At 44.6% G+C, this 27,836-nt stretch overlaps 2 protein-coding genes across 2 annotated transcripts; both read left to right on the top strand.

Moving 5' to 3' along the window:
• Positions 1-4,289: 4,289 nt before the first annotated feature.
• On the top strand, positions 4,290-14,200 carry LOC139326159 (solute carrier family 2, facilitated glucose transporter member 7-like). Its single transcript, XM_070956292.1, has 13 exons — positions 4,290-4,322; positions 4,825-4,902; positions 5,595-5,690; positions 8,300-8,448; positions 10,092-10,216; positions 10,680-10,832; positions 11,035-11,160; positions 11,949-12,136; positions 12,619-12,729; positions 12,983-13,078; positions 13,525-13,600; positions 13,717-13,844; positions 14,033-14,200. The coding sequence occupies exons 1-13, from the start codon at positions 4,290-4,292 to the stop codon at positions 14,198-14,200; spliced, it is 1,527 nt and encodes a 508-aa protein (XP_070812393.1).
• A 4,515-nt stretch (positions 14,201-18,715) lies between these two features.
• On the top strand, positions 18,716-27,836 carry LOC139326114 (solute carrier family 2, facilitated glucose transporter member 5-like). Its single transcript, XM_070956240.1, is given in 13 exon segments — positions 18,716-18,774; positions 18,776-18,860; positions 19,656-19,751; positions 21,439-21,587; positions 22,227-22,351; positions 24,061-24,213; positions 24,442-24,567; positions 24,777-24,964; positions 25,445-25,555; positions 26,370-26,469; positions 27,170-27,241; positions 27,360-27,487; positions 27,669-27,836. Coding segments are annotated over 13 exon segments (1,560 nt in total).

The raw sequence follows: 27,836 nt of genomic DNA, 5'->3' as shown, positions 1-27,836 counted from the left end.
CGATTTTTAAAAAGTGGAAGCAACACCATTTTTAGACATGGAATTTCATCCCGAAACTCATCCTGGTGTCCGTTTTTGCATTTGGTTTCAAAAAAAAAAATTGGCTTCAAAAAACATTTTGGTTCCTGGGCAGCATTTTTCCTGACCATTAAGTCACGCGTTTTCTTCCCCAGGCACCAAAAAGGCTCGATTTTTAAAAAGTGGAAGCAACACCATTTTTAGACATGGAATTTCATCCCGAAACTCATCCTGGTGTCCGTTTTTGCATTTGGTTTCAAAAAAAAAAAAATTGGCTTCAAAAAACATTTTGCTTCCTGGGCAGCATTTTTCCTGACCATTAAGTCACTCGTTTTCTTCCCCAGGCACCAAAAAAGCTCGATTTTTAAAAAGTGGAAGCAACACCATTTTTAGACATGGAATTTCATCCCGAAACTCATCCTGGTGTCCGTTTTTGCATTTGGTTTCAAAAAAAAAAATGGCTTCAAAAAACATTTTGCTTCCTGGGCAGCATTTTTCCTGACCATTAAGTCACGCGTTTTCTTCCCCAGGCACCAAAAAGGCTCGATTTTAAAAAAGTGGAAGCAACACCATTTTTAGACATGGAATTTCATCCCGAAACTCATCCTGGTGTCCGTTTTTGCATTTGGTTTCAAAAAAAAAAATTGGCTTCAAAAAACATTTTGGTTCCTGGGCAGCATTTTTCCTGACCATTAAGTCACGCGTTTTCTTCCCCAGGCACCAAAAAGGCTCGATTTTTAAAAAGTGGAAGCAACACCATTTTTAGACATGGAATTTCATCCCGAAACTCATCCTGCTGTCCGTTTTTGCATTTGGTTTCAAAAAAAAAAAATGGCTTCAAAAAACATTTTGGTTCCTGGGCAGCATTTTTCCTGACCATTAAGTCACGCGTTTTCTTCCCCAGGCACCAAAAAGGCTCGATTTTTAAAAAGTGGAAGCAACACCATTTTTAGACATGGAATTTCATCCCGAAACTCATCCTGGTGTCCGTTTTTGCATTTGGTTTCAAAAAAAAAAAAATTGGCTTCAAAAAACATTTTGCTTCCTGGGCAGCATTTTTCCTGACCATTAAGTCACTCGTTTTCTTCCCCAGGCACCAAAAAGGCTCGATTTTTAAAAAGTGGAAGCAACACCATTTTTAGACATGGAATTTCATCCCGAAACTCATCCTGGTGTCCGTTTTTGCATTTGGTTTCAAAAAAAAAAAAAAATTGGCTTCAAAAAACATTTTGGTTCCTGGGCAGCATTTTTCCTGACCATTAAGTCACGCGTTTTCTTCCCCAGGCACCAAAAAGGCTCGATTTTTAAAAAGTGGAAGCAACACCATTTTTAGACATGGAATTTCATCCCGAAACTCATCCTGGTGTCCGTTTTTGCATTTGGTTTCCAAAAAAAAAAAAATTGGCTTCAAAAAACATTTTGGTTCCTGGGCAGCATTTTTCCTGACCATTAAGTCACGCGTTTTCTTCCCCAGGCACCAAAAAGGCTCGATTTTTAAAAAGTGGAAGCAACACCATTTTTAGACATGGAATTTCATCGTGAAACTCATCCTAGTGTCCGTTTTTGCATTTGGTTTAAAGAAACAAATTTCGGCTTCAAAAAACATTTTTGGTTCCTCGGCAGCATTTTTCCTGACCGTGGAGTCACACGTTTTATTCCCCAGGCACCAAAAAGGCTCGATTTTTAAAAAGTGGAAGCAACACCATTTTTAAACATGGAATTCCACCCTCAATCTTGTCCTGGTGTCCTTTTTTGCCTTTGGTTTCAAAAAAAAATTTGGCTTCAAAAAATATTTTTGGTTCCTGGGCGGCATTTTTCCTGACCGCGGAGTAAAGCGTTTTCTTCTCCTGGCACCAAAACGCCTCGATTTTTAAAAAGTGGAAGCAACACCATTTTTAGACATGCAATTTCATCCTGAAACTCATCCTTGTGTCCGTTTTTGCATTTGGTTTCAAAAAAAAAAATTCTCTTTAAAAAACATTTTTGGTTCCTGGGCGGCATTTTTCCTGACCGCGGAGTAAAGCGTTTTCTTCCCGAGGCACCAAAAAGGCTCGATTTTTAAAAAGTGGAAGCAACACCATTTTTAGACATGGAATTTCACCCCGAAACTCATCCTGGTTTCCGTTTTTGCATTTGGTTTCAAAAAAAAAAAATTGGCTTCAAAAAACTTTTTCGTTCCTGGGCAGCATTTTTCCTGACCGCGGAGTAAAGCGTTTTCCTCCCCAGGCACCAAAAAGGCTTGATTTTTAAAAAGTGGAAGCAACACCATTTTTAGACATGTTATTTCATCCTGAAGCTCATCCTGATGTGCATTTTTGCATTTGGTTTCAAAAAAAAAATTTGGCTTCAAAAAGCATTTTGGTTCTTGGGCAGAATTTTCCTGACCGCGGAGTCACGCGTTTTCTTCTCGAGGCACCAAAAAGGCTCGATTTTTAAAAAGTGGAAGCAACACCATTTTTAGACATGGAATTTCACCCTCAATCTTGTTAGGGTTGCCAGGTGTGCGTCCAAAAAATAGCGAACAAGCGGGGGAGTGGGGGGGGGCGGGGGAGGGGTTAAGTAGTAATTGCTTAACGCATTGTAAGTCGCCCTGAGTCTCCGGAGAAGGGCCGCATATAAATCAAATTAAAAAAAAAAAAGTAGTAAAAAAATGAAAAAAAAAATTCCAATTAAATTATATATTTTCTTACAAACATTTTAACACATATTCAAATAATCACTTCAAAACTTTATTTAAAATTCAAAACATCTAATATAATAATATGTAAAATATTAAATTACATTTTAATTTCATCATAAAGCTTTTGAATAAAAAAAATGTCCACTATTTTGTGAAAAAAAATTGAACATAATGTGAAAAAAAACGGACTGTCCGCTCAAATAGTGGACACCTGGCAACACTATGAGCAATTGGCTGCAATTTTCTTCTTGAAACGATGCATCCAAGATGGATACTTGTGGGTGGTACAGTCTTTGCATCCGGGAGGACTTTTACAGGCTGCATATCGGTTCATTTTGATTTTATCGTAACCCACCCACTAAAGCGATTGGACTCACACATGTCTGGTTCCAGTGGACACCCACAATTTTGTGGGAATGCTGCTTTATTGGCCTTCGAATAAGTGCTGCAATTTTTTTTTAATTTTTTTTTTGGGGGGGTCCAGGTTGATTTTTCTGGTTCTGTATTCCTCACTTCTCTCTGTGTGTTGGTGCAACAAAACTCTTAAATGTACAGATCAAAATTTAATTTTCCATCCGCCTCGTTGAAGGGGCTTTGAACAAAAGTGTGTTTTTTTAAAAAAAATAAATGAATAAATGAGCTTTGAATCTTTGTTCGTTGTTTTTTTTCTGCATGTGAGAGAGTTTTTCACGAGTTTTTCGTTTTCGGTTGTTTGCTAGGTTTTTAAAATCGTTTTCACAACCTTCTTGTATTTAAGTAACCATTTTTTCTCTGGTCACTTGTGATTTCCTGGTTTGGACTCCCATTCAGAACTTCTGCCCCCGAGACAAATTCCTTTTCTCTAAACACACTTGGCCAAATAAAGTATTCAATCAATTCATTCACCAATTTCATGGGAAAACGGGCCGTTTCAATTAAGTCAGTAATGAAAAACTGATCTTGGCGGACTGGGAAGAATAAATTGGCTTTTGAATTGGGATGGAAGACCAGCAGGAGATCACCGGGTGCTGAGATACAGAGGAAAGTTGGAAAAACTTTCTGTACCAAAAACGCTGGGAAAATTATGGGCAGTAATCTGAAACTGGAACCCCCTGGATGTAAATTTATGCAAAACAGCCACCTAACTGCCATTTCACTTTTCCCGGAATGTTCCCGCCTCCTTTCCCTGATTGGTTCTCTCTGCTGCTCCAGCATTTTTCGTTCGATAGAAAAGACAGCTGTGGTTTTTCACTTTTTACTCCGAGACACCCCCAAAAATAGTAAGCTGGCTTTAAAAAAAACAACATTTCTAACCTTAAAATCCAAAATCTGGAAGACTGGCCTCCTCCAGAGGAGCAGTGGAGGGTCAGGGAAGGTGCCAAGCAATTTAGGAGGATTTATTATAACAATTAGGAATTGAACAGGAAGCTCTTAAGCCAACGTTCAAAAGAAAAGATGGGGAAAATCTAAGCTTGTCCCCTTTAATTTCCTCTTTGCGAAAAGCTGTCCATCATTGGTGAGGGGCTCTATGGAGCCTCCCTGATCCGCCACAGTCTATCTGGGGAGATAATGTTTTGTAAATAGGGTGGAAGACTTTTTTTTCAGTCGTGCAATGCTCCCGGTTCGGACCGGATCGCCCGATCCGGTAGTGATGGCGGCGGATGGTTTGGAGAACCGGTAGCAAAAATCCCTGCCCCCCCCCACCATGCCCAGCTGAGCCGCACAATCATCAGAGGCTTTTAAAAGAAAAAAAAAGTTGGCCACGCCCACCCAGTCACATTACCCCCCACCAAGCCACACCCACAGAACCGGTAGTAACAAATTTTACATTTCACCACTGCTTTTTTTGCCTTTTTCCCCCACCCCCCGTTTTTACCCGATCAGGAGTTTTTCTCTCTCTCTTTTTTTTTTAAAATAATCTTTATTTACATTTTCCATTAAAAAAAACAAAAAATAACAACGCACCATATAAATAACATACAAGACAACATAGCAAATAACAAACAAATTTGTAAGTACATTATATTCCGAGGGAGACAGAACGACTTGTATCTCTTTGTAGATCAATTAGGTCTATCCGACCTCACTTTGTTAGTGTAATATTGGTTTCTCAATAAATGCCTTTCCTCTTTTCAATTGGGTTATAGTTTTCTCGGGGTTTTTCTCTTGATCTCCCCGGAAGGATGGAGGACAAAGAGGAATCGGAACCCACAACCCGAAATAATGTGAGTTTGGAGGGCTGCTTGAGTTGCGGGTTATCTCGATCGGTGGTTATTTCTAAGCTTTAGGGCAAGGCAGGGCAGAGAAATTATGAAGAATTTGCGCATTGAAGACCCTGTTGTTCCGCCAGGCCGGGCTATCAACATAATGATTTTAAATTGGGGTATTTTAAATTTTTGGGGTTTTAAACCAGCCAAATCTATTTAATTATTTTAATTTTTAATCATTGTTGTGTCTTGTGTTTTTAAATTGGCTGTACACCGCCCTGAGTCCTTCGGGAGAAGGGCGGTATAGAAATAAAATTATTACTATTACTATTATTATTATTATTATTATTATTATTATTATTATTATTATTATTATTATTATTATTATTTCTGAAGAGGATCCGCTCTCAACTGTATTAAAAAAGAAAGAAAGAAAAGAAAATGGCAATGCCTAGACAATCTTTGAAATCTCCTAAAGCTCACTGGCTTGTTTGTGGATGGGACACCACCAGGAGATGCATGGAGTCCAAACTAACTTGGGGAAAATCATTAGTTTCTCCTATCAGTAAAGCACATGCAGAAGATCAGCCTTCTTCCCATCCAAGCTAGAAACAGAGAGGGGGAAAGGAGAGGGGAGGTCTTAGATGCGTTGTGTTGTTTTTTGTCCTTATCCACTGAAGGAATTGTGTTGTTTTCCTCCTCCTGCATAGAAACTGACCCGTCCACTCGTTCTCTCAGTAATGGGGTCCAGTTTGGGGGTTTTGCAGTATGGATACACGTTCTTTCTTATGACCCATCCCGTTGCGGTAAGTGAATCCTGCTGGGTGATCTTGGGTTGGGACGTGGCAGTGATTCGCACAACCTGTTAGGGTTGCTGAGTTTGCTCTGTGTGGGCCCAGTGTCTTTCACGGCGCACGGATGCTGGCTTAGCCCACCCCATCGGGTTTTCAAAATAGTATTGCCTGTTCTGTCCTCTCCCCTCCACTTTCCCCCCCTTCCCTTCCTTTTGGCCTTTCCCTTTCCCTTCCCCTCCCCTCCTTTGTCCATCTGCATTAAAAAGACAAAAGCCACTCTTTTAAAGACAGCACAGTTTGAAAGAGGGATTAAAGCAGGGGTGAAATGCTCCCGGTTCGGACCGGATCGCCTGATCCGGTAGCGATGGAGGCGGGTGGTTCGGAGAGCCAGAGAACCGATATGAGTCCCTTTATGATCTCTGTTCTGTCCCCGTCTCACACACGCACACCAGCAGTCGACCAAGAGTTAAAATAAACCAGCAGACAAGAATTTCCTTTGATAACAGAATTGGCAGCAACCCGGTGGCTGCTTGCCAAAAGTTTTTACTTACAAAGGGAGGTTTATCTCCTCCGACCGAAACATCAAAGCCCACAAAAGCCAAAGAATAGTCAAGTTTAGTCCAAAAATCAGTCCAAGCAGAACATATAACAAAGTTCCAGAAATGCAGAATGACTTGCTAGCTTTCAGTTTTGTCCGTCACAAAGCCTGAATGGCCACCACACCCCCTTTTATCCCCTGTGGGGTGTGGTCCAATGACTCAGTTTAATCTCTGGCACGCCTCCTTCTCTGCTGTGCGTGCTTGTCTTTCCGACGCTGTCGGGGATCCAGCCAAGACTTATCTCCGTCGCTGTCTAACTGCGGCTGCTCGGAAGTGCCTGGCTCCTGGCCTATCTCATGGCCTTTGGAAGACACCTGAGGCATTGCCAGAGAGGAGGGTCCTGGAGAGGGAGGCCTTGCCAACTCCTCTCCTTCACTTTCGGAGTCTTCTCTCTCCAATAAGACGGGCTTGGGGGTCGGAGTCACAACAATCTCCAACTGTGCACCCAATGTCCCTTTCAACTCTCTGGCCTGGAGAGAGCTCTTCCACCAACATGTCACAGTATTGGCTGACAATACTTCAGTCCCAAATGTTGTAAGCAGAAAACTTTCAACTAAAAATCCAACAAGGCAAGACAAGATAATGAATCCGGCAGGGCAAGCAAAATAAGGAATTCCAGACGTGAAGTAGCACGGCAGTAAATCAAACCGGTTGGGAGGATGCCAGGAATTCAGATAAGCACCAGATGAACTCAGCATTTGTTCCCGACAACCGCCCCTCCCATTTGCCTCTCCTTTAAACTCCATCCCCAGGTGTGCCTTGTGAAGGAAACCGGGGCCCTTTTTTCCCTCATAAGCCACGCAACCCATGTTGCTCTCTTCTCCGTTCTTCCCTGCGTGCCCTAGGATGAGGAGAGGGTGGGCCTTGATCTTCATCTGAACTCGCTCTCCCTTGTTCTACCTCTCCCCTGCTCTGCCCAGCCTGACTTTGCACTTCCCCAGTTTCTTCCACAGCCAACGGATGCACTCTCTAGGCCAGGGCTCTGCAACCTTAAACACTCAAAGAGCCATTTGGACCTGTTTCCCATAGAAAAGAAAACACCCGGGAGCCACAAAACCCTTCCCTTGCCTGACTATTTCTTGAGCGGCCACAAAACTAGCATATGTAGTCAAATTAAACGTCCTGTTTTCTTCTGAAGCTTTTCTTTTCTTGGATTTCCTTCAAGAAAAAACCTCAGTGGGGTTGTCTCACCTGCCCACCATAATGGCTGACGGTCAAACACATTGTGTTGTGGCTCTGTTACCTGAGCCTGTGTCATCAGCAGGAGAGGACCCCGAGAGTGAAGGAGAGGAGTTGGCAAGGCCTCTCTCTCCAGGACCCTCCTCTCTGGCAATGCCTTCGGTGTCCGCCGAAGGACAAGAGATAGGGCCGGGGCCAAGCACATCCACGCAGCCACAGGTGGACAGTGATGAGGGAAATGAGTCTTGGCTGGATCCTCGGCAGTGTCGCAGAGATAAGCGTGCACAACAGAAGAAAAGGTGTGCCAGAGATTAAGCTGAGTCACTGGACCACACTCCACAGGGTATAAAAGGGGGTGAGTTTGCCATTCAGACTCTGTGACGGACAAAACTAACTACTATCGAGTCACATTGCATCTTTGGAAACAACATTATCGGCCTTGGATTTATTTTACGAACTGGACAATTCTTGACTGTGTGTATTTTGTTTATGAGTAAAGTTCTTGGCAAGCAGCTACTGGGTTGCTGCCAAGCTTCTTATCAGAAGAATTGGTTGTCTGCCAGTTTATTTAACCCCCGGATGTCTGTTTGTGTGCGTGTGTGAGACGGGGACAGAACACATTGCTTGGAGGAGGAACAGGAGGAAATGTCCCAAAGTTTTCCCCAAAAAATAAATATATTTCTTTAGCATCTCTGCTCCAGATTTCTTCAGGACCTGGATTTTCCTTAGGGATTGCCAGCTTGGCCAGCCTACCTCGCAGGGAGGTTAGGTGAGGTGGAGGGAGGCAGCTGGGAAGGAGGTTAAGTGTGTTCTTGATGCGGTTTTCCCATTTATGTTTTTAAGGTAAAGATTCAGTTGCTGAATCTTCAGGAGGAAGGATTGAAGGAAGAGGCTGTGCGTTTCAAGTTCTTAATATTACTTACCATTTTCATCCCTCTTGGAGGTCTTTTGGGAGTGTATCTCTGGGGTTATCTGGCAGACAAATATGGCAGGTATAGTAGGCACATCTTAAAGAGAATTTCTGGGCTGTGTATATACAATAAAATACCAAATATCCTATGTTTCTATGGCATTGGTGCCATACATTGGCATGTAAAGTTAACCCCTTTCCTGAGTCCCCACTTAGCTCCAAACATCCAGAGCATCAAATTGATTGATCCACTGAAAACGAAACCAAAATTTAAATTAACCAAGTGTCAACTTGCAAAGCTTTCAAGTTGCCATGAGCAGGAGGGAGGGAGAACTGAAGTGCATTCCATACATTCTTTCTGACCGCAGTCAGAAGGAGGGTGTTAGGTTTCACAGCCAGCCAAAGTGGTTAATTGGAGAATGTGATTTATGACATGGCCAGAGAGGAGGGGAAAGACAGGGTCATAGGGGAACGTAAATCTACGTGGGATCAGTCCTAACTGCATCCGAGTATTGCCAGAATGGTGCTCCTAATAAATGAATATATTTCCTTTGAAGTGTGGATTATGGCTCATGAACTAATTAGGGCATCTTTCGGAAACTTGACACCAAGATTAACAGGGGCTGTGTTTAAATAAATATTCAATAAATGACAGAAAAAGAGAGCTGGAAGAGACTTTTAGTCCAATTCAAGCAAGAGACACTATACCACTTGAGACAAATGATGGATAATAATAACAATAACAGAGTTGGAAGGGACCTTGGTGGTCTTCTAGTCCAACCTCCAGCTGATTTTCGGGCCTTCCGGGCCCACTGGAAGTTGGTAAATGGGCTGTTTCTGGCCTCCGGGGTGGTGGGGAAAATCTCCATTCCCTCCCCAATCCAGGGTGAAGAGTTACTACAAATCCCCATTTGCTCCCAATCAGCTGGGACTCGGGAGGCAGAGAACAGATGGGCGGGGGGCAGTCAGAATTTTTACTACCGGTTCTCCGAACTACTCAAAATTTCTGCTATCGGTTCTCCAGAACTGGTCAGAACCTGCTGAAACCCACCTCTGATCTGGTTGGTTACAGCCAGGGGTGAAATGCTACCAGTTCGCTCTGGTTCGGGCAAATTGGTAGTGATAAAAACTACCAGTTCAGGCAAGCCAGTAGTAGAAAATGCTTTAAAAACTAAAAGAAAAAAGAAAAAAAGGTTCCGACGATAGGGAGTACAAAATACTTTAAGAAGTAAAATAAAAAGTTGGACATGCCCACCCAGTCACATGACACCTCCCCACCAAGCCACGCCCACCAAGCCACACCCACAGAACCAGTAGCAAAAAAACCCTGCATTTCACACTCGTTACTGTACACATGTGAGCTCCTCATTTCCTCAGCAGAAAAAAATCTAGCCTCTTTCAAACTCAGGGGGAGAAATAAAGTGAAAGAGAAGGGTTTTTTTTCCTTCTCTCTCCCTTCAGTTAATAGCTCCGGGCAGAACCATTTAACAGGCAAATACTTAGTTGCGATAACAAAACCACAGGAATGCAGTCAGCACAGAAACAATAGAAATTTACAGACCATAAGTTTTTTGGGTTTTGCATAATCTCCTGCAATTCCAGGGACAAATTGCTCCTTTAAAAAAAGACAATCAGGATGCTGTTGGTTGTTCAGGGCTAAAAAAAAAAATTAACATTTTTGCAATTCCTGTTTCCTTGAATGTGTCTCTTTCCGTGTCTTTTCAGAAAATCCGCCATCTTAATTAGCAACGTAATTAGTATTTTTTCAGCTGCCATCTTGTGTTTTGATAAAATATTCCAGCGCTTTGAATTCAGCCTCTTCGCTCGTTTTTTTGTAGGAATAGCATCAGGTGAGTCCTTGACTGCTTTATCTTAAGCCCCCAAATAAAAGGGCCGAACTCTACCTTTGTATTAAATGTTCCACGTGCCAAGATTTCTGCAACCTAACTCTGTCTCCCCTTCAATAAATCCGGTTAAAGAAGACTCCGAGGATTTTAGTCATAAGGAGACGGCAGTCAGATTCATACCCGTGAAATGAGACGGGAGAGCAGGCTGGGAGAAAAGGGTTGGTAAACCTCATTGCACATACTCTCATTTCTTGGCTCCGGGTTCAGCTTCAAGGTATCAGCTCAAATCGGAGGGGCCAAGCAGGAACAAGTGAAGATTGCATGGGACAGCACAGCACTGTTATAACCCAATGTCCCCTAAATTGGAGACTTAAATTTGCAAATCTCAGGGCCACCACACACCTAAATTCTGCACTTGCTAGAATGCAAGCTGGGTCTGAAATGTAATTTTCAATTTATTCCACAGGAACTCTTAATTACTCTGTCTCTCTCTACATCCTTGAAATCTCTTCCTTGAATCTAAGGGGAACCCTGGTAACAACTTTGGTTCTCTTCTTCATCTGGGGATACGTTCTGGTCCAAATCTTAACCAGTCCCCAGATCTGGGGAAACGAAGAAAGTAAGTATTTCCACCTCCATCCTTCCTTGCTGCAAACTTTAAGTCGTGCTAAGCCAGGGAGGGTATCTTTCCAATGTCAAAAAGTCCCAGCGCAGAAGAATCAAAGTAAGAGAAGAGGAAGTAGAAAAGAGAAAGGTTACTTCTAAAACATGTAGTAGGATTCCTAATGTTCTCCCTCCTTCCCTCTCTCTCTCTGCCACAGGTTTTTCATTATTAGTGGGCGTTGCAGCCATATTTGCTATAATTAGTAGTATATTGTTGGTGCCTTGTCCCGAAAGTCCGAGGTTTCTGTACTTGCAGAGGAACGACGAAGAGAACGCAAGAGAAGGTACGGCCACACAAGTCTGGCTTTACGGCCTTATGAACCGCTCGTCTGAGCTGTTCTGAACTAGGCTTCCTTAGAAAGTGTACAGCACAATCTTAGACCCGGCAAACCTCTTTAATTCATACGGCTGTGAATTATTGTCATTCCCAGTCTGAAAGGCTTCTCAAACAGTCTTGCAGGGGAGTGTTTACAAACACCTACCTTATCTCCCTTGGAATGCTGCCAGAGAGCTAATTGCCACATGCAGGGCAAGGCCAAACTTAGCACAGAGTCAAACAGAACTTTTCCAAAGCTTTTACCGACCAGATGAACGAATTGCTTCCTGCAAAGCTCACGTCCCGTTCACTCCTCTTTTATATCTTATGGGAGGGGCCAATCACCTCCAAGCCTTACTCCCGAGTCAACCCTGTTTTCTTAATTGTTCCTGCCTCCTGGCAGCTCTGCGCATGCACTCACTAGAAACAGGCTCCCACTGTTCTTCAGCCTCGCTGATGTCAGACTCTGGAGGCAGCAAAGAACTACCAGATAGCCCTGGCCCCCTCTCTGCCTCCAACGCAGAGCCCTCATCCGAGCCATCCCCAGACTCCAGGACTGGCCCACGTTCCTCCCCAACCTCCTCACTGTCCGAATCTGCTGCCAGCTCTGCGGGCCGCTGGCAGGCCACAACATGGGCCAAAGGGAGGATCAGGCCTGTAGCCCAGCTTCTGCCCTTTGGATATGCAAGGCTTGGAAGCTCCTTTCAAATGTAGCCCCTTTGTATGTGTTCTTGTCTTCTCTTCCTCCTCCTTTAGTTTTGAAGAAGCTGAGAGGGGAAGAAGACGTGGAGGAGGAAATGGAAGAACTCCGTCAGGAACACTTTGCCGAAAGCAGACAGAAATACATGACAGTGTGGGAACTTCTTCGCTTCCGCAGCCTCCGGTGGCATGTCATCACTGTCGTGGTCTTGGTCTCCGGAAGTCGATTTATACAAACAAACGCGGTTAGTCACGTCTCCGAGCAATCTCACGTAGGATTTGCTTTTGCACAGTTCAAATTTGGAGTCTCTGTCCTTCCCCAAAGTGCCGAACGCTGCCTTGTAGCCAGGAACAACATTTCTGGATCCACATCCAGACTCTTCCTGGGCTGCAGGGCAACAGAGGGGTGGAGAGGCAGCTGTTACAGTTTTACAAAAGGGCAAACTGTGATGGAATGTGGTCTCGATTCCCAGGAGGGGGGAGCTGCATTCCAGAGAAGCAAGAGACAATGCAGTTGAAATAGTTGCTGTGAGAGAAATAGGGTGAAGACGGTTCCTCCTTAATAGTTCCCAGAGTCTAAGCTTTATGGTGCAATTGTCTGGTATAATTTGGCAAGATTCTGTCTGCAGGTGATAAATCTACTTAGAAGAATTTCAATAAAGATTTTTGGAGCCTGACCCAAGTTCTACGTGTGCCTCCATCTGATCCCTTTTATCTTTGATTGCAGGTTTTAATTTTTGCACAGCAGAGCTTTCAAACTTTAAAACTGTCTGCCAAAACTATGAAGCTCCTTCCGTTAGTAGGAAGCGTGGTCATCCAGATGATGCTTCTGACAACCGTAAGCCACCTCGAATTGCCACTTGATTACTGGCTTGTTTGTGTTCTCAGCTGCACCCACCGTCGTAGGGTGATGTAGCCCAAAGCAATAGAACCAGCAGGGAGCAGTTCAAATTAGCGAAAACACGATAGCAAAAGCGAAGACCAGGATCGTTTTAGCCTCGATGAAAAATTGTGGGCTCCTTTGTTTGATGATGCATTGGTTTGTGTTCTTGGCTGTCAAAAAGCGTCAATCCTCTTTGCTTTTTTTCTAGATCTGCACCATCGAGCCCTTTGGGCGGAGATTACTCATTTTGAGTGGCTTCATGATATGTATCATCTCAAATATTGCCCTAGTCTTCATTTTTAAGGTGGGTAACATTCCTGCTCTCTGCACCAGGACAATTTGAGTTCCCCCTTGTTAACCTGCCTGTGGTTTTTCTCACACACAAGCCTTCCCAGCTAGTTAAAATTGATCCAGTTGGTCAATTTCGCCACTCCATCAATTTCACCCAATCCATCAGTTTCATCCAGTTGGTCAATTTCAACCATCAATCAATTTCACCCAATCCATCAGTTTCATCCAGTTGGTCAATTTCACCAATCCGTCAATTTCAGCCAGTTTGTCACTTGTACCAACCGTCAATTTCATCAATCCATCATTTTAGTCCTGTTGCTCAATTTCATAAGAGTTAATGCCAGTTTTCTCTACATGGGGTTCCCATGTAGAAGATCGGTTGAAGAAATGAAATTGTGGGAGGGGGGAAGGGTTGCTACTTTGATGGTCACCCCACAGGTGCTTCCTTTTTTCCCACAGAACGACAGCCCTGCGCTGGCCATCCTCGGCATTATTCTGATTTTCCTCTTCTTCGTGGGCTACGTAATGGGGCCAGGTTTGTGATCAGATGGGATATGGAGTCTTCGCAGGTGGAGAAAAACCAAGGGAAGTTTTTGCGGTTGTTGCTTTAAAAAAAAAAATTACAAGGCCTGCCCTCTTCTCTCCATCCAGCTTCCGTTCTTCCCGTGATTATCGGTGAATTGTTCCTCCAGTCATCCCGAGCGTCCGCATATGTGATTGCAGGATTCATCAGTTGGGGAATAAATTTTTTGTCAGCTTTGCTGTTTCTTCTGACTAAGGTAAGGGACCCTGTAATCTCTTTGGAAGTTTAAAAAGTAGATTAAAATATATTATGAAAATGTTTATTTAAAAACTCTGTGGGGATTTTTTTTTCAGTACAGAGGTGACCTTCCCGCGGAATTCTGTGTGACTTGTGGACCTGTCAAGTTTGATCACAATATTTCTTAATTTTTGTTTCCGTCTCTAGTCCTACCTTGAGTCCTACTACTTCCTCCTTTACTGGCCTTTTATGATCCTCGCCTTTATTTACATTTTCCGGGTAGTCCCGGAAACGAGCGGCAAGACATTTCAAGAAATCCAGGAAAACATGGCGGCCTGCATCTCCAGAAATTCCAGAAAAATAGCAGCTGAATAGAAACAGGGAATCTCTTTCTTCCCCTCTGTTTTCAAAATTGATCTGGAATTAAAAAATGAAGTAAAACAGAAGTTCTCTTCAAGCTGGATGGATTAATTTGTACTGTTTTTAACTCCTATCCAGTAATTTGGCAAAAAAAAGTTGTAAGTTTAGCAGAGCTGTGTGAGCAGAGCGTTGGGGGGGGGGTGTCAGCCCTGCGAGGTAGGCCAAAGCAGAAAATCAATCCATTACGAAGGCTAAAAAAAAAATTCCATTATTGAGATTAGCTATAAAAAGAATCTCTCGCAACCCTGATTGTGCTTTATCCCCTGTTGTTCTGATGCTCCAATGAACCAGGAAGGCACTTTCAAATATTATCTTATTCCCCAGGATATAAAATATTTTTTCCACTTGAAATACTGCATCCATTTTTGGTCACTATAATATTTAAAAATTGTAGAAACTCTAGAAAGAGTGCAGAGGAGAGCAACAAAGAGGAGTAGGAGATTGGAGGCTAAAACATATGAAGAACAGTTGCAGGAACTGGGTTAATGAAAGGAAGGACTAGGGGTGAGATGATAGCTGTATCAACCCCACAATATTTGAGGGGTTGATACAAATAACAAGGAGTCAACCTATTCTCAAAGCATCAAAAAGCAAGACAAGAAGCAATGGATGGAAACTAATTAAGGAGCGAAGCAGCCTGGAATTAAGGTGAAACTTCCTAACAGGGAGGACAAATAATCTGTAGAACAGTTTGCCTTCAGAAGTTGTAAGTGCTTCTTCACTGGAGGTTTCTAAGAAGAGGAAAGTAAAACTGAATGTAATCTTTTATTACAGCTTTTGTGTCAGACCTGCCCCAATCTGATCCCTTAGGAAAGAGAGACCCTCGATTCCATTTGATGGAAGCAAAAGGTCTTTTACTAAAAAGATGTTAGCTGCAGTAAAGTCAGGCTAGATCTGGGTTTCCTGCGCTCAAAAGATACAGAAAGGTTTCCCCACATCCCAGTCCTCCCCTATAACCAGTCCATCTTCAGACAATCAAAGCTCACTGAAGTGTTTTGAGGACTCTGAGAAGTTTTGTGGTAATCCACTTTCTTTCTCAGGGTGCCTGACCTTGGATTCTGATGCAAACCAGTTCCAAGCTTCTCTGCTCTTTATCACTTGTTGTTCCCTCCTTCCTATTTCCCAACATGTACATACACACATCTTTATTACCCATTTATCCTAGCCCGCAACCCTCTAGCCTTTGATGGTAGTACGCCTGTGAGGCGCCGAGCAGACCTGACATTTTGTTCTGCATTGCCTTGCTGTAAATACTTGCCAGGTTTCAATGCAGGAGCAAAAGGGTAGAGAAATGTGATACAGGAGGCCAAATGTCAAAACAAAACGAAAATAATACAAGATACAAGAAAATAAAACAAAGGGAAAGGAAAAGAATAGAAAATGGAGTGACAGATCAGCCCTCAGAATTTGAAATTTGGTCATCCGTTATATCGGCCTCCTTGTGAGGACGTGAGAAACAGATGTAGTGCTCCCCCGTAAGGGCCGCTGGAGTCTGGGGTTCTCTTGGCCGGTCCATACTGGTCCCTCACTCAGGCACCTCTATTGGCCTGGGTCATGTAGTGTCGTGGTGGTCAGTCTTCTCTCGGTAGGCAGGTCACGTGGTGAGGTGATGGTCAGTCTTTTCCCAGCCAGGGGGTCACATGATGAGATGGTATTCAGGTGACTGGTCGGTTCTTCTTCCTTTCTCTCTCCCTCTCCCTCTCCCCCCTCTCTTCTCTCCTTCTCCTCACTCCCTCTCTTGAATTGCCTGCTGAGCTCCCCTTCCACCATGTCTGTTCCTTCGTGGATTCCTCTGCTTGCCCACCAGAAGCCTTTTCTCTCCTATCTCCTTTTCTCCCTCAGGCTAGCCCCACAGAAGCCTCTCCTATCCCATCCGCCTTCTCTCCCTCAGGCTAGCCTCACAGAAGCCTCTCCTATCCCATCCGCCTTCTCTCCCTCAGGCTAGCCTCACAGAAGCCTCTCCTATCCCATCCGCCTTCTCTCCCTCAGGCTAGCCTCACAGAAGCCTCTCCTATTCCATCCCCCTTCTCTCCCTCAGGTTAGCCTCACAGAAGCCTCTCCTATCTCGTTCCCCTTCTCTCCCTCAGGCTAGCCCCACAGAAGCCTTTCCTATCTCATCCCCCTTCTCTCCCTCAGGCTAGCCCCACAGAAGCCTCTCCTATCCCATCCCTCTTCTCTCCCTCAGGCTAGCCTCACAGAAGCCTCTCCTATCCCATCCCCCTTCTCTCCCTCAGGCTAGGGAGAGATTTAATTTAAAGCCATTGGAGATAGTTATGTTGGACTTGTATAATGAAGCACTATAACAAGTAAGACTACCAAACTCATGGACAGAGGCATTTATTTCGCTTATACCAAAAGAGAATACAGATAATCAGCAAATTAAAAACTACAGGCCAACCTCGTTATTAAATGCCGATTACAAAATATTTGTCACAGTAATTGCGGAAAGAGTTAAAAAAATACTGAATGAAATCTTCCATTCTGATCAAAATGGATTCTTGCCAAAAAGGCACCTAAGAAATAATACAAGGATGATAATGAATGTGTTGGAATATTAAGAGGCCCATCCGGAGAAACAAGTGGCAGTGATATTTGTGGATACAGAAAAAGCATTCGATAACTTAAACTGGAAATTCTTCATTAATCAACTAAATATTATTAATTTTGTAGAAAAAATTATAGGGATGATTAGGGCGATATATTCCACCCAAACAGCAAAAATAATACTAAACGGAGAAACAACAGACAAGTTTAATATAACTAAAGGGGTAAGACAGGGATGCCCTCTATCCCCCCTCTTATTCAGATCCATTAGAGACAGGAATTACACTAATACAAGCAATAGAAGAATTCGGCAAAGTAGCAGGGCTTAAAATAAATAAAGACAAAACAAAGATACTAACAAAGAATTTTACCACTAGTCAGAAAGAGGAATTGGAGGAGAAATTGGGGATTCAGACAGCTAAGAAAGCGAAATATCTTGGAATTTGGTTGATGGCGAAATGCTCTACTATAAAAGAGGACAATTATAATAAATTAGTACAACAAATACAAAAAGATTTGGACAATTGGGCGAAAATACAACTAAATCACTAATTGGAAGAACTGCCACAATTAAAATGAATATATTACCTAAAATCTTGTTTCTCCTCCAAACTGTACCGATAAAATTAGGGAATTTCTTTTTTTGAAGAATTAAAGTAATATTAAAATTTATTTGGCCAAGGAAGAAATCCCGCATAAAATTAAAGCTCTCCTATCCCATCTCCCTTCTCTCCCTCAGGCTAGCCTCACAGAAGCCTCTCCTATCCCATCCGCCTTCTCTCCCTCAGCTAGCCCCATAGAAGCCTCTCCTATCCTATCCCCTTCTCTCCCTCAGGCTAGCCCCATAGAAGCCTCTCCTCTCCTATCTTCCTTCTCTCCCTCAGGCTAGCCCCATAGAAGCCTCTCCTATCCTATCTCCCTTCTCTCCCTCAGGCTAGCCCCATAGAAGCCTCTCCTATCCTATCTCCCTTCTCTCCCTCAGGCTAGCCCCATAGAAGCCTCTCCTATCCTATCCCCTTCTCTCCCTCAGGCTAGCCCCATAGAAGCCTCTCCTATCCTATCCCCTTCTCTCCCTCAGGCTAGCCCCATAGAAGCCTCTCCTATCCTATCCCCTTCTCTCCCTCAGGCTAGCCCCATAGAAGCTTCTCCTATCCTATCTCCCTTCTCTCCCTCAGGCTAGCCCCATAGAAGCCTCTCCTCTCCCCTGCTCTCCCTCAGGCTAGCCCCTAGTTGTGGAGTCATGTGTTCCCCTTTTGCAACCTTCTGACAAACAAAGTCAATGGGGAAGTCAGATTCACTTAACAACCGTGGGACTAACTTATTCAACTGTAGCGATTCACTTAACAACTGTAGCAAGAAAGGTCGCAAATTGGCGCAAACTTCACTTAACAAAAGTCTCGCTTAGCAACAGGAATTTCAACCCCTGAAGGTGGAACCCCCTGCATGTAAATTTATGCAAAACAGCCGCCTAACTGCCATTCTGCTTTTCCCGGAATGTTCCCGCCTCCTTTCCCTGATTGGCTCTTGCTGCTGCTCCAGCATTTTCCCTTCTAAGGAAAAGACAGCTGTGGTTTTTCTCCTTTTTACTCCAAGACAGTAAGTTGGCTTTTTTAAAAAAACAACATTTTTTCTACCCTTAAAATCCAAAATCTGGAAGACTCCAGAGGAGCAGTGGAGGGTCAGGGAGGGTGCCAGCCAATTTTTGGGGGGATTTATTACAACAATTAGGAATTGAACAGGAAGCTCTCAAGCCAACGTTCAAAAGAAAAGATGGGGAGAAACTTTTTTAGGTTTCTTTGAGAAACCTTTCCTCTTTGAGAAAAGCTATGGAGCCTCCCTGATCCGCCGCAGTCTATCTTGGAAGTGGACAGGAGTCACCAGGGAGAGCAGTTTGTGGAGGTTCTCTGACTGAATTTGTGGCAGAGAATGGTTTGTAAATATGGTGGAAGAATGAACAAAGGCACGGACTTTTTTGCTTTTTTGTTTTGTTTTTGTCCGATCAGGGGTTTTCCTTCATCTCCCCGGAAGGATGGAGGACAAAGAGGAATCGGAACCCACAATCCAAGATGATGTGAGTTTGGAGGGCTGCTTGAATTGCGGTTTATCTTGATCGGTGGTTATTTCTAAGCTTTAGGGCAAGGCAGGGCAGAGAAATTATAAAGGATTTCTGAAAAGGATCAGCTCTCAACTGTATTTATTTATTTATTTTTAAATGGCAGGGCCTAGGCAATCTTTGGAATCTCCTAAAGCTCAGCTGGCTTGTTTGTGGATGAGACACCACCAGGAGATGCATGGGGTCCAAACTAACTTGGGGAAAATCATTAGTTTCCCGCAGTGGTGGGATTCAGCCAGTTTGCACCTATTTCTAAGCAGTTCGGAGAACCGGTTGTTGGAAGAAATCTCCTTTTGTTTTTTTCCCACTTTACAGGGCTAATCCTGTAAGGAAGACAGGAAGGAAACATTCTGGCGTTGTCTGTAGCCTAATCTTTATTGCCCTGCTTACAGAAACTGCCTCTTGGGTTAACCCTTATTACATTGTAACAGCTAAGGCGAAGCGCTTATCGTGCGCTTATCGTCAGTCGCACGAGTGACGTTGAGTCGGTCACGCCCACATGGTCACATGACCACTGAGCCACGCCTACCCAGCTGGTCATTAGGGCAGAGAACCGGTTGTTAAATTATTTGAATCCCACCACTGGTTTCTCCTAACAGAAAAGCCCATGCAGAAGATCGGCCTTCTTCCCATCTAAGGCAGAAAGTGGAAGGGGGAAAGGAGAGGGGAGGTCTTAGATGTGTTGTGTTGGTTTTTGTCCTTTCCACTGAAGGAATTGTGTTGTTGTTTTCCTCCTCCTGCACTTTCTCATAGAAACTGACCGGTCCACTCTTTCTCTCAGTAGTGGGGTCCAGTTTTGGGGCTTTCCAGTATGGATACATGTCCTATCTCATCACCAATCCCATTGTGGTAAGTGAGCCCTGCTGAGTGCCGTTGGGTGGTCTTGGGTTGGGACTTGGCAGTGATTCACACAACTTGTTCGGGTTGCTGAATTTGCTCTGTGTGGGCCTAGTGCAGTGATGGCTAACCTTTTTGCCGTCGCGTGCCAAAAGTGGGGGTCGCGTGGGGGATCGTGGGTGCGGGTGCCCACATCCATAATTCAATGCGCCCTGCCCTCCCGTGCATGCGCACATGACCCCCCCAACACTTCCCCCTGCGTTTGGCACGCAATGGCACAGTAGGCCCAGTAGGCCCGTTTTCCCCCCCTCCCCAGGCTCCAGAGGCTTTCTAGGAGCCTGGGGAGGGCAAAAACAGCTTTCCCCATCTCCCCGGAGGCCGGAAACAGCCAGTTTCCCGACTTCCGGTGGGACCGGAAGGCCTGAAAATCAGTTGGCTGGTGCGCACTGGAGCTGAGCTAGGGCAACACTGGTGTGCCCACCAATATGGCTCCGCGTGCCACCTGTGGCACCCGTGCCATAGGTTCGCCATCACGGGCCTAGTGTCTTTCATGGCACACGGATGCTGGCTTATCCCTCCCCATCGGGTTTTCAAAATAGTATTGCCTGCCCTGTCCTCTCCCCTCCATTTCCCCCCCTTCCTTTTTCCCCTTCCCCTTCCCTTCCTTTCCCTTCCCATCCCTCTCCTCCCTTGTCGATCTGCATTAAAAAGACAAAAGCCACTCTTTTGAAGACAGCACATTTTGGACAGAGAGGACCACCAGAGGCGTCAAAGCAGGGGTGAAATCCAGCAGGTTCTGACAGGTTCTGGAGAACCGGCAGCGGAAATTTTGAGTAGTTCGGAGAACCGGCAAATACCACCTCCGGCTGGCCCCAGAGTGGGGCGGGAATGGAGATTTTGCAATATCCTTCCCCCAGGAGTGGGGAGGGAATGGGGATTTTGCAGTATCCTTCCCCTGACACGCCCACCAAGCCACGCCCACAGAACCGGTAAGGAAAAAATTTGGATTTTACCCCTGGGTCCAAGGAACCATCAAAATTGAACAGTTCTCCGTCAACAGAGAGGGAAGGATATGACATCATCTATCTTCAGTCTACGACACAGTCTTTTCAGCAGGTCCAGGAAGGCTCCACCCCCATTTGCACCACTGAGGACACAGATCAACCTCCAAGAGGCCTCAACGGCTTTCTAGAAGGATGCAAATGACTAGCGGTCTGCAAGGGACCTAAATCCTTCCATTATTCCCCATCATCCAGTCAGAGCTGAAGAAGCTTCTTGGATGAGAAGAGAAACGTCTTCAAAGAAAAACCAGGAAGTCCAGTTGCTTCTTGAAAAAAAAAAAGCAGCTTTGAGGAAACCATGGTTTGTTTTCCTTCAAGGAAAAAACCCCCAGTGTGGTTTTCCATTCGGCAGATTTCACCTGCTCACCGTAATGGCTGACGGTCAAACACATTGGAGGGGCAAACAGGAGGAAATCTCCCAAAGTTTCCAAAATAAATAAATAAATAAATTTCTTTAGCATCTCTGCTCCAGATTCCTTCAAAGGGTAACTCAGGACCTGGATTTTCCTTAGGGACTGTCATCTTAGCCAGCCTACCTCGCAGGGTTGTTAGGTGAGGTGGAGGGGGGGGGCAGCCGGGAAGGAAGTGCAGCACAGTTACGTGTGCTTGATGCGGTTTTACAATTTTATGTTTTTAAGGTAAAGATGCAGTTTATGATTCCTCAGAACACCGAAATCGAGAAAGACCCCGTGCGTTTCAAGTTCTTACTATTACTCCCCATTTTCGTTCCGCTCGGAGGCCTTTTTGGAGTGCTTCTTTGGGGCTATCTGGCAGACAGATATGGCAGGTATAGTAGGCAGAATTTCTGAGCGGTGGATATACAATAAAGTACCAAATTTCGGGTGTTTCTGTTGGCATTGGTGCCATACATTGCCGTATAAAGTGAAGCCCTTTTCTGAGTACCCACTTAGCTCCTAATCCCCAGAGAACAGAATTTGGTCCACTGAAAAGAGAACCAAAGTTTTAAATTAACCAAGATTAACAGGAGCTGTGTTTAAATTAAATATTTAATAAATGACAGAATGACAGAGCTGGAAGAGACCTTGCAGGTTTTCTAGTTCGACCCCCTGCTCAACCTATCCCAGGGGTCTGCAACCTTAAACACTCAAAGAGCCATTTGGACCCTTTTCCCACAGAAAAGAAAACACCGGGAGCCACAAAAGCTGGGTGGGTGTGGCCAACTCAACGTCACTCACTCCCACTCAGTCACATGACACACACACCAGCCACGCCTACCCAGCTTTTGTGGCTCCCAGTGTTTTTTGTGGGAAACAGGTATCTCTCTGTCTCTGTCTCTCTCTCTGTCTCTCTCTCTCTCTGTCTCTCTCTCTCTATCTCTCTGTCTCTCTGTCTCTCTCTCTCTCTCTCTCTCTGGCCAAGTGTGATTGGACACACAAGGAATGTGTCTCTTTCTGTGTCTTTTCAGAAAATCTGCCATCTTAATTAGCAACGGGATTAGTTTCTTTTCATCCGCCATCTTGTGTTTTGATAGAATAATCCACCGCTTTGAATTCAGCTTCTTTGCTCGATTTTTTGTAGGAATAGCAACAGGTGAGTCCTTGACCGCTTTATTTTAAGCCCCCAAATAAAAGGGCTGAACTCCGCCTTTGCATTAAATGTTCCTTAATTTCGGAGTTACGGATTGGAGAAATAAAGAGTAGGATTGGGGAGGTAGGAGGGGGGGGAATGACAGGGTTACAGGAACCAAAGCTGTCAGTCTGGAGCAGACGGACCAATCAAGGACAGAGCTGTGAGAATGGAATGTGAAACTCCACCAAAGAGGCGCCAAACCTCAAAGCCGTTCCCAAAACATCTAGTCTGAATATCATTGGACACTGATGGACTGGTCAAGTGGGGAGGGTCAGGGAAGAGGAAAAATCGGAGGCTTTGTGCAGGAATATTGCGATCCAGCTTTGTTCATGCTGTAACCGCTTGGCTTTAGTAAAAATAATCTTGTCACTTCAGAACTGGAGTTGAGGGTCTTTCTTTCCTAAAGGCTCAAGTCGGGAGAAGCCTGACAGTGGATTTCTTGGAGCCTAGGAATCAGGATGGTCCTTTGCAAATATTCTGAGCATAGAATATGCAGTTATTACTTCCGTTAGCAAGAAAAACAGGGCAGTGAATCCATCAGGAAGAAATCTCCCTAATGAATGCAGAAATAATTTGGATGTATAAGGAAATTATACAAGTAGCCCTTGACTTACAACAGTTGGTTTAGTGACCATTTAAAGTTACAACAGCATTGAAAAAGGTGACTTGTGACCATTTTGACATTCATGAGTATTGAAGCATGCTCGTGAGATCAGAATTTGGACCCTTGGCCACTGACTCATATTTATGACTGTTGCAGTGTCCCGGGGTCATATGATCCCCTCATGCGACCTTTGGGCCAGCAAAATCAATGGGGACGCCAGATTCACTTAACCACCCTGTGACTAACTTTAACAACTGAAGCGATTCACTTAATAACTGCGGCGAGAAAGGTCGTAAAAGGGGGCAAACCTCACTTAACAAACATTTCACTTAACAACAGAAATTTTGGGCTCCGTCGTGGTCGTAAGTCAAGGACTTCCTGTAGCCAGTTGCCAAGATTTCTGCAACCTAACTCTTTCTCCCCTTCAGCGTCACCAGATTGATGCCACTCACTGGGCGTGGCTGACTGGGTGGGCGTGGCCAGCTTGACGCCATTCTCCAAACTGCTCGCATGTTTCCTCTTTCCGTTGGGTAGAGTGGGCCGAAGCCACACTGGCCCACCTCTTTGCATTGGGTACCCCAGGCCGAAGCGACGCCGGCCGGCCCCTTACATTTTCTAGGACGGCCCTAGAAACCACATCGTGGGCTGGATCCGGCCTGCAGGCCTTGTGTTTGACATCACTGCTCTAATTTCTTGGCTCTGGGATCAGCTTCAAGGTATCAGCCCAAACCAGAGTGTCAGGCAGTAACAAGTGAAGATTGCATTAGACCAGGGATGGGTTCCACTTACATTCGCTACTTTGCTCTGTGTGGGCGCATCGCTTCTGCGCATGCACAGACCATCTGTGATGACGTCCAGGCAGGTGGGTGGAGCCTCCCATTGCCGCCGCTACCGGGGCAAACCTGTAGTAACCCACCACTGCATTGGACAGCACAGCACTGTCCAATGTTCCAGTGTTCCCTGTGTTATAATCTCAGGGCCAGCCGCGCACCGCAAATACTCCTAGAATCTGCACTCACTAGAATGCAAACTGTGATCATAATGCAATGTTTAATTCATTCCACAGGAACATTTAGTTACTCTTTCTCTCTCTACATCCTTGAAATCTCTTCCTTGAATCTCAGGGGAGCCTTGGTGAACACTTTGCTCCTCTTCTTCACTTGGGGATACCTTCTGGTTCAAATCTTAACCAACCCCCAAATCTGGGGAAACGAAGAAAGTAAGTATTTTCACCTCCATCCTTGCTGCAAACTTTAGGTCACGTTAAGCCAGGGAGGGTATCTTTCCATTGTCCCAGAGCAGAAGGATGAAAGCAAGAGAAGAGGAAGTAGAAAAGAGAAATTACTTTTAAAACCTAGATTGCGGCCAGCAACTTCCTAACATTCTCTGTCTCTTCGTCCCTCCCTCCCTCCCTCCCTCCCTCCCTCCCTCCCTCCCTCCCTCACAGATTACTCATTATTAATGGGCGTTATAGCCATATTTGCTACAATTAATAGTATATTTTTGGTGCGTTCTCCGGAAAGTCCAAGGTTTCTGTACTTGCAGAGGAATGATGAAGAGAAAGCAAGAGAAGGTACGCGAGTTTTTTTGTTTTTGTTTTTGTTTTGTTTTTGTTTTTGTTTTTTTGTTTTTTTGAGTCTGGTGTTACGGCTTTACGAGCTGCTCGTCTGGGCCAAAGGATCAAGCCTGTAGCCCAGTTTCTGCCCTTCAGATCTGCAGGGCTTGGTGGCTCCTTCCAAATGTAGATATTCTTGTCTTTCCCTCCTCTTCCTCCTCCTTTAGTCTTGAAGAAACTGAGAGGGGAAGAAGACGTAGAGGAGGAGATGGAAGAACTTCGTCAGGAACACCTTGCCGAAAGCAGCCAGAAAAACATGACAGTGTCGAAACTTTTTCGCTTCCGCAGCCTCCGGTGGCATGTCATCGTCGTCGTGGTCTTGATCGTCGGAAGTCGATTTATGCAAACAAATGCGGTTAGTGACTTCCCTGAGCAACCTCGCATAGAAAGGATGTGCTTTTCCAGGGTTTAAATTTGGAGTCTCGGTCGTCCTCAAAGTGCCGAGTTGCTGGCTTGTAGCAAGGAACAAAGTTTCTGGATTCACATCCAGACTCTTCCTGGGTTGCAGGACAACAGAAGGTGGAGATGCAGCTGTTACAATTTACAAAAGGACAAAGTTCGATGGAATGGAGTCTGGATTCCCAGGAGGGAGGAGCTGCATTTCTGATAAGCAAGAGATAACGCAGTTGAGATAGTTGGTGTGAGAGGAATAGGGTGAGGACGGTTCCTCCTTAATAGCTCCTGGAGTCTAAGCTTTATGGTGCTTTAGTTTGGCAAGATTCTGTCTGCAAGTGATGAATCTACAGTAGTTAGAAGAATTGCAACAGCGGTTTTTGGAGCCTGACCCAAAACCTATGTGTCCCTCCATCTGCATCTCTTTTGTCTTTGATTGCAGGTTATAATTTTCGCCAAGCAGAACTATAGAACTTTAAAACTGTCTGACAAAACTATGAGGCTCCTTCCATTAGTAGGAAGTGTGGTCATCCAGCTGATGCTTCTAACAACCGTAAGTGTTGTGGCCTGCCAGCGGCCTGCGCAGATTGTGGCTGATCCTGATGACAAGGAGGCTGGTGTGGTATCACGCCAGCAGCCTGCGCAGCTGGCACTCACGTCAGACAGCGAGGAGGCCGAAGAGGATGTGGTGCCAGAGGCAGAGACTCAGCCACGGCCTTCAGAACCTCCAGAGGCTCCTTCAAGTGGAGAGAGTGAAGTGGAGGAGCCTCTCCTCAATGCTCGAGCACGCAGGGCTGCCAAAAGGCAGGAGTGGCTACTCAGGAGGAGGAGGTCTCCTCGAGAGTAAGGCTTGAGGATAATTGGCCACTCCCTTAGCCTATTTAAGTCACACGCCATTAGTAAATTTCTTGCTAGAAACAACTTGCAATTATCAACAGAGCATTTTTGGAAAAGTCTTATCTTGCTTTCTGGGCTGGTTGCCAACCTTTGCCGGACTTTGGTTTATTCTTGCTACTTAATAAATTTGTTAAGGACCGTTGGTGTGTGTCTATATCCTCGGGAATCCGGAGCTGGGGCAGAACAGTAAGCCACCTCGTATCCCCACTTGATTACTGGCTTGTTTGTGTTCTCAGCTGCACCCACCGACGCAGGGTGATGTAGCCCAAAGCAATAGAACAAGCAGGGAGCAGTTCAAATCAGCGAAAACACGATAGCAAAAGCGAAGTCCGGGATTATTTTAGCCTCGATGAAAAATTGTGGGCTCCTTTGTTTGATGATGCATTGGTTTGTGTTCTTGGCTGTCCATGGTCTTCTCAGGAGTTTTTCTCCAACTTCCAGATGTGTCAATCCTCTGCTTTTTTTTCTAGATCTGCACCATTGACTCCTTGGGGCGGAGATTTCTCCTTTTGAGTGGCTTTTTGATTTGTATCATCTCAAGTATTGGCATAGTCTTCATTCTTCAGGTGGGTTACGTTCCTGCTTTTTGCACCAGGGCAACGTGAGTGCCCCTCCTGTTAACCTCCTTGTGCTTCTTCTCACACACAAACATTCCCAGCCAGTTAAAATTGGATCTGGTGAATTTTATCCAGTTGTTTAATTTCATCAATTCGTCAATTTCATCTCATTGGTCAATTGCACCAATCCGTGAATTTTGTCCTGTTGGTCAATTTCACCAATCTGTGAATTTCATCTAGCTGGTGAATTTCACTAACCCTTAAATTTCATCCAGTTGGTTCATTGCACCCGTCCATCAATTTCACCAATCCATCAATTTCACCAATCCGTCAATTTCATTCAGTTAGTCAATTGCACCCATCTTTCAATTTCATTGTAGTCGGTCAATTTTACCAAACCGTCAATTTTATCAATCCGACAATTTCGTCAATCCGTCAGTTTCATTCAGTTGGTCAATTGCACCCATCTTTTAATTTCATTGTAGTCGGTCAATTTTACCAATCGGTCAATTTTATCAATCCGTCAATTTCATCAATCCGTCAATTTCGTCAATCCGTCCATTTCATAGACTTCATGCTAGTTTTCTATAGATGGGGTTCCCAAACTCTATGAAAAATAGGAGGTTGGTTGAAGATGTGAAGTTGGGAGAGGGGAGGAAAGGTTACTACTTTGATGGTCACCCCACAGGCGCTTCCTTCTTCCTCACAGAAAGAGAGACCTGAGCTGGCCATCCTCGGCATTATTCTGGTTTTCCTCTTCTTCGTGGGCTACATAATGGGACCAGGTTTGTGATCAGATGGGATACGGAGTCTTCGCAGGTGGAGAAAAACCAAATGAAGTTTTTGCGGTTGTTGCTTTAAAAAAAAATAAATTACAAGGCCTGCCCTCTTCTCTCCATCCAGCTTCCATTATTCCCGTGATTATCGGTGAATTGTTCCTCCAGTCATCCCGAGCCTCCGCGTATGCGATTGCAGGATTCGTCAGTTGGAGTATCCATTTTTTCTCAGCTTTGCTGTTTCTTCTGACTAAGGTAAGGGACCCTGTAAACCCTTTGGAAGTTTAAAAAGTAAATAAAATACATTAAGAAAATGTTTATGTGGGGATTTTTTTTGTTTTTCAGTACAGAGGTGACCTTCCCGCGGAATTCTGTGTGACTTGTGGGCCTGCCAAGTTTGATCACAATATTTCTTAATTTTTGTTTCCGTCTCTAGTCCTACCTTGAGACCTACTACTTGCTCCTTTACTGGCCTTTTATGATCCTCGCCTTTATTTACATTTTCCGGGTAGTCCCGGAAACAAACGGCAAGACATTTCAAGAAATCCAGGAAAACATGGCGGCCTGCATCTCCAGAAATTCCAGAAAAATAACGGCTGAATAG

Source organism: Pituophis catenifer, unplaced genomic scaffold (genome assembly GCF_029215685.1).
Source record: "Pituophis catenifer annectens isolate HBS135680 unplaced genomic scaffold, rPitCat1.0.hap2 SCAF_18, whole genome shotgun sequence".
Lineage (NCBI taxonomy): Eukaryota > Metazoa > Chordata > Lepidosauria > Squamata > Colubridae > Pituophis > Pituophis catenifer.
The sequence above is the reverse complement of the archived record's forward strand: the minus strand, read 5'-3'. Positions and strand labels throughout refer to the sequence as shown.